The sequence below is a fragment of the Bison bison genome, unplaced genomic scaffold (assembly GCF_000754665.1).
Source record: "Bison bison bison isolate TAMUID 2011002044 unplaced genomic scaffold, Bison_UMD1.0 scf7180017864167, whole genome shotgun sequence".
Taxonomy (NCBI): domain Eukaryota; kingdom Metazoa; phylum Chordata; class Mammalia; order Artiodactyla; family Bovidae; genus Bison; species Bison bison.
Genome location: NW_011494739.1, coordinates 2,826,438 through 2,831,747, shown reverse-complemented (window position 1 = coordinate 2,831,747; position 5,310 = coordinate 2,826,438). Strand labels below are relative to the sequence as shown.

At 42.8% G+C, this 5,310-nt stretch overlaps 1 protein-coding gene across 2 annotated transcripts in view; it reads left to right on the top strand.

The window, feature by feature from the left end:
• The window catches only part of SIRPD (signal-regulatory protein delta), a 10,988-nt gene that overhangs the window by 3,649 nt on the left and 2,029 nt on the right, over window positions 1-5,310 (top strand). For both annotated transcript variants that reach the window (XM_010841800.1, XM_010841799.1), the window contains exon 3: window positions 3,147-3,494. In XM_010841800.1, the coding sequence (XP_010840102.1) occupies window positions 3,147-3,494 (348 nt within the window). The remainder of the gene's footprint in view (window positions 1-3,146; window positions 3,495-5,310) is intronic.

The window sequence follows — 5,310 nt, the reverse complement described above, 5'->3', positions numbered from 1 at the left end:
TGGCTTTTCTTCCAAGGCACAAGTGTCTTTTAACTTCATGGCTGCAGTCACCATCTGCAGTGATTTTGGAGCCCAAGAAAATAAAGTCTGTCACTTAGGTATAAATCTAATTTGTATCAAGAGCTGTGTGAAGCAAGCTACAAAATTGATCAAAAACATCAAAGAAGAACTGAATATGTATATTTATTTATACATAAATATGTATTACATGTTTATAGCTAGTAAGATAAATATTGTCAAGGAATCAGTTCTCCCCAACTTGATCTATATATTAAATGCAATCCCAATTAAAAGCCAGCAGGTTAATTTATGGATAGAGACAGATTGATCCCGAAGTTTATATGATGGAACAAAAGATCCAGAATAGCCTACACACTATTGGAGAAGAACAAAATGACTTTTCACAAGAATTAATTGAAAATGAATCATATGAGTGTGCAGTGGTAAAAAAAAATAAAATGTTGCAGTATTAAAAAAGGAATCATAGACCTAAATGTAAAACATGAAACTATGTAGAAGAAAGTCTAGATGACACAGGGTATGGCAATGACTTTTAAAATAATAGACTTTATATTTCAAGACAGTTTTAGGTTCACAGCAAAACTAATCACAAGGTACAAGGATTTCCAATACTACTCCCTACCCCCACGCATCCTTGCCTCTCTGTTTTCAGCATCCTCCACCAGAGTGGTCATTCTGTTAGAACTGATGAACCTGCAATGACAAATTATTAACAGCCAAAGTCCAGAGTTTTCATTACGGTTCACTCTTGGTGTTGTACAGTCCATGGATTTGGGTAAAGTATTATGATAGGCATCCCCCAACTTTATGGTATCATACAGGGCAGTTTCTGCACCCTAAAATTACCTGTGCTCTGCTTATTTTCCTCTGTTTTCATCCTAACCCCTGTAAAGCACTGATATTCTTATTGTCTCTTAAGTTTTGCATGTAATATAGTTTCCTGTCATGTAATTAGAATCCTGCAGCATGTGCATGCCAAGTCCCTTCAGTCGTGTCCGACTCTTTGCAACCCCATGGACTGTAGCCCACCAGGCTCCTCTGTCCATGGGACTCTCCAGGCAAGAATACTGGAGTGGGTTGCCATGCCCTCCTCCAGGGGATCTTCCCAACTCAAAGATGGAACCCACATCTCTCATGTCTCCTGCTCTGGCAGGCGGGTTTTTTACCATTAGCACCATCTGAGAAGCCCCTACAGCATATGGGCTCATCCTTTAAATTAGTAATAAACATTTAAGGTTCCTCCATATCCTTTCAGGGCTTATCTGCTCATTTCTCTTCACGGCTGAATAATATCCCACTGTCTGGATTTACCACAATTTCTTTATCTATTCACCAACTGAAGATCTTCTTGTTTTCATGTTTTGACAGTTGTGAATAAAGCTGCTATTAATTATGAGGGAGAGTGTGTTCCCGGCCTCTCTCAGCTTCTGGCAGCCTCAAACATTCTTTAAATTGTAGATGGTGTTTCCCCTGTGTCTTTGCATCATCTTTCCGTGCATGACAACTAAATTAAGCTGTGCCTGAATTCCTGATTCACATAAACCAAACAATGATGATTAGGTGTTTCTTAAGCCACTAAGTTTGTGGTAATTTGTTATTCAAAGATAGAAAAGAAATATGCTAGGCTTGAGAAATCATTCAAGAGGAAAAATATTCCAAAGTTAGTAGAACTTATCTTACATATATTCTGTGTATCTTCCATGAACTCAGTGTCAGTGCTCCCTGTCTAATACTCAAGAACACATAATAAGAGCAGTACTGAGTACTAAGAATTTGTTGCATTAAGTTGAGCATCCATAAACATCACACATTGTAATAACTGAGATGTTTTCACATTGCAATAACCAATTTTATACCCCTTAAGGAAAATATACATTTCATGGAGAATGCAGGTCTCGGTGTGTATCTGGGCACCTGGGCTTCCACATGAAGAAAGGGAGATGTCTGTGTTTGAAAACTGTGCTCTGTATATAGTATGTTGGTTATCAGCACAATGTCCTTAGCTTTTGGCCTTATTCTGGTTGTTGTTGTTCAGTCACTAAGTGTTGTTGTTCAGTCACTTTCACTCTCATTAAGAGGCTCTTTAGTTCCTATTCAATTTCTGCCATTAGAGTAGTATCATCTGCATATCTGAAGTTGTTGATATTTCTCCCTGCAATCTTGATTCAGCTTGTGATTCTTCCAGCCTGGCATTTTGCATGATGTACTCTACATAGAGGTCTTCCCTGGTGGCTCAGTCAGTAAAGAATCCGCCTGCAGTGCAGGAGACCTGGGTTCAATCCCTAGGTCTGGAAGATCCCCTGGAGGGAGGTATGGCAACCCACTCCAGTATTCTTGCCTGGAGAATCCCCATGGACAGAGGAGCCTGGTGGGCTGCAGTCCATGGGATCACAAAGAGTCAGACACAACTGAGAGACTATGCACAGCACTCTGCATAGAAGTAAATAAGCAGGGTGACAATATACAGCCTTGTAGTACTCCTTTCCCAATTTTGACTCAGTCCATTGTTCCATGTCTGGTTCTGTTTCTTATTCATCTGCATACAAATTTCTCAGCAGACAGGTACATAGAGAAAAATCTGACTCAACTATTATTTCACATTTTTTATTTAATATAAATCCATTCATGGGTTCATTGAAGATATGTTTATTTAGTGCCCACTATGCTCCAGTCTGGGGCTTCCCTAAAGGCTCTGCCAGTAAAGAATCTGTTTGCAATCAGGATTTGCAGGAGACGCAGGTTCTTGGTTCAGAAAGATCCCCTGGAGGAGGGCATGGCAACCCACTCCAGTGTTCTTGCCTGGAGAATCCCATGGACAGAGGAGCCTGGTGGGCTGCAGTCCTGGAGTCACAAAGTCTTGGACACGACTGAGTGACTGACACACACACACATGCTCCAGGCTATCCTTATATCTTGATGGAGAAAGAAAGTTCCATTTTCCTTTCTACATACTGGTCCTCTTCTCATCCTGCATGGCAATCAAATTTGTGATTTGTATACTTTGGTGCCAGTACATGTTGCTTAAGAGTGTGCAGTCAGACCTCCACCTTGATCTAGAACCAGACCCTCAGAACATTTTGCACCAAGACAAGGAATATGAGAAATAACACACAGTTTCTTTCTAGGAACTTCAGTTGAAGATTTCCAGGTGAATCAGCCTGAGAGTTCAGTGTCAGCCAAGGTTGGAGATGTCATAACCTTGGGCTGCAACATTCCTGCACCATCTCCAGTAGGGCCGGTCTTGTGGTTCAAGGACGCTAGGCTAGAACGAAAATTAATCTACAGTTTCAATGGACGCCGATTCCCCCGAGTATCCCCAGTGGTAAATCCAATGGCCAACCAAACAGACTATTCCATCCGCATCAGAGATGTGTCACCTAAGGATGCTGGCATGTATTACTGTGTGAAGTTAACAATAGGGCATCCTGACATGGCATATATAGCTGGCCCAGGCACCTACGTGTCTGTGAGTGGTAAGTACAGTTTGACAAATTCCATCTTCCTGATTTTTAAGATATGTTTTTTAAAATCGTTGACTTGTACCAAATCATCACTCTACACTGGATACTGTACCCCTTCATTCACAATCTGCTCTATAGGCTGGGATTCTGCAGATGGTCCTTCTGATCCTTCTGGCATCCTATGCCCAATATTGAATCAGGCTGAGTCGACAGGCCATGCCCTTCTTTAATGGCCACCAGAAACCAAATTAAGGACAATGGACATTCCCAGTTGAAAAGATGTTGGGTAGGTAAAATGCACGACATGTGTGCACTCTATGAACACTTCATGAACATGTCCAAAAAGTTAGAAAACTGAGAGTTGGGAGGCTTGTTTAGAAAAGCCCTCCTAGAGAGGTTGAGTCACTCTCCTAGCACTTGACTGTACCCTGAGAATCTGCCCTGAGCATTGCACTCCAAGCTCTGTTGTCCTTTTATTCTCAGAGGACAGCCAGTGCTTCTTACTCCTTGCCACTCCGAATTAATTTCATGAAATACAATGAGATTAGGGTATCCTCTGTTCTGCTGGGAAAACTTGTCTTCTCCTCAAGTTTTCCTCAATGTTTTCCTCAAGTTCAGCCACATTCCATGGCATCTAACTGGCCATGGAAAATTCACACATTGATTTCAACTTGAAAAATATGGGTATAGATAGCTTACCTGCCATTTTCTCCTGGCTTCAAGAGTTCCCTTGTCTCCCCACTGACATCTTAGGCCATCTGTGATTTGATGCTTTGATAACTTGAAAGGAGAGATTATCATCAGGACCTGATATCATGTGGGGTAGTAAGGTTGGTGGTAGTGGGAGTTAGGGGTCAGTGGTGGACCCTCAAAATTGATGCAATCCCTTGAGGCTCTTCTCTCTTTTTGTTGAGTAGAATCAACTGTCCCCCTCTTCCCTCTTGAAAGTGAAAGTGAAGTCACTCAGTCGTGTCCAACTCTTTGCGACCCCATGGACTGTAGCCCATCAGGCTCCTCCGTCCACGGGATTCTCCAGACAAGAGTACTGGAGTGGGTTACCATTTCCTTCTCCAGGGGATCTTCCCGACCCAGGGATCGAACCCAAAGCATCTGCATTGTAGGCAGATGCTTTACCATCTGAGCCACCAGGGAAGTCCCTCTTGAGGACATAAGTAAAAGACTCACCTCTGCCTTCAAGAATATATGCCCACCTGATTTTTAGGTTTCTGATTCCTTTACTTCCTCTTTCTCTACACCCCTCAGCATTAATGTCTCTGCAAAATCAGTGACTGATTACCCTTCAGAGGAGAGGTGAAGGCCAATGCCAAGTTCTCTGGACATGTGGAGTGGGCAGAGGAGACGTGGATCTATCTCCAAGTGTATTGAGCAATTTTTGGCATTTAGATAAGAAGGAAGACTTATTTCTATGAACATTACCCATTCACAAACCCAGCCCTCCCTATCCATCTTTCTCTTATTTTACTTAGGGGCTGAGGAATGAAATTGGGGAGGTGATTCATCTAGTCCTCTGAATTGACTCCCCTCTGCTAGCACTTGGGGAAAGAGCTGCCAGCACTTGCAGTGGTCACTCTAAACTCAGTGTGTGGGTACTCATCAGATCAGATCAGATCAAATCAGTCTCTCAGTTGTGTCCGGCTCTTTGCGACCCCATGAATCGCAGCACGCCAGGCCTCCCTGTCCATCACCAACTCCCAGAGTTCACTGAGACTCACCTCCATCGAGTCAGTGATGCCATCCAGCCATCTCATCCTCTGTCGTCCCCTTCTCCTCTTGCCCCCAATCCCTCCCAGCATCCAAGTCTTTTCCA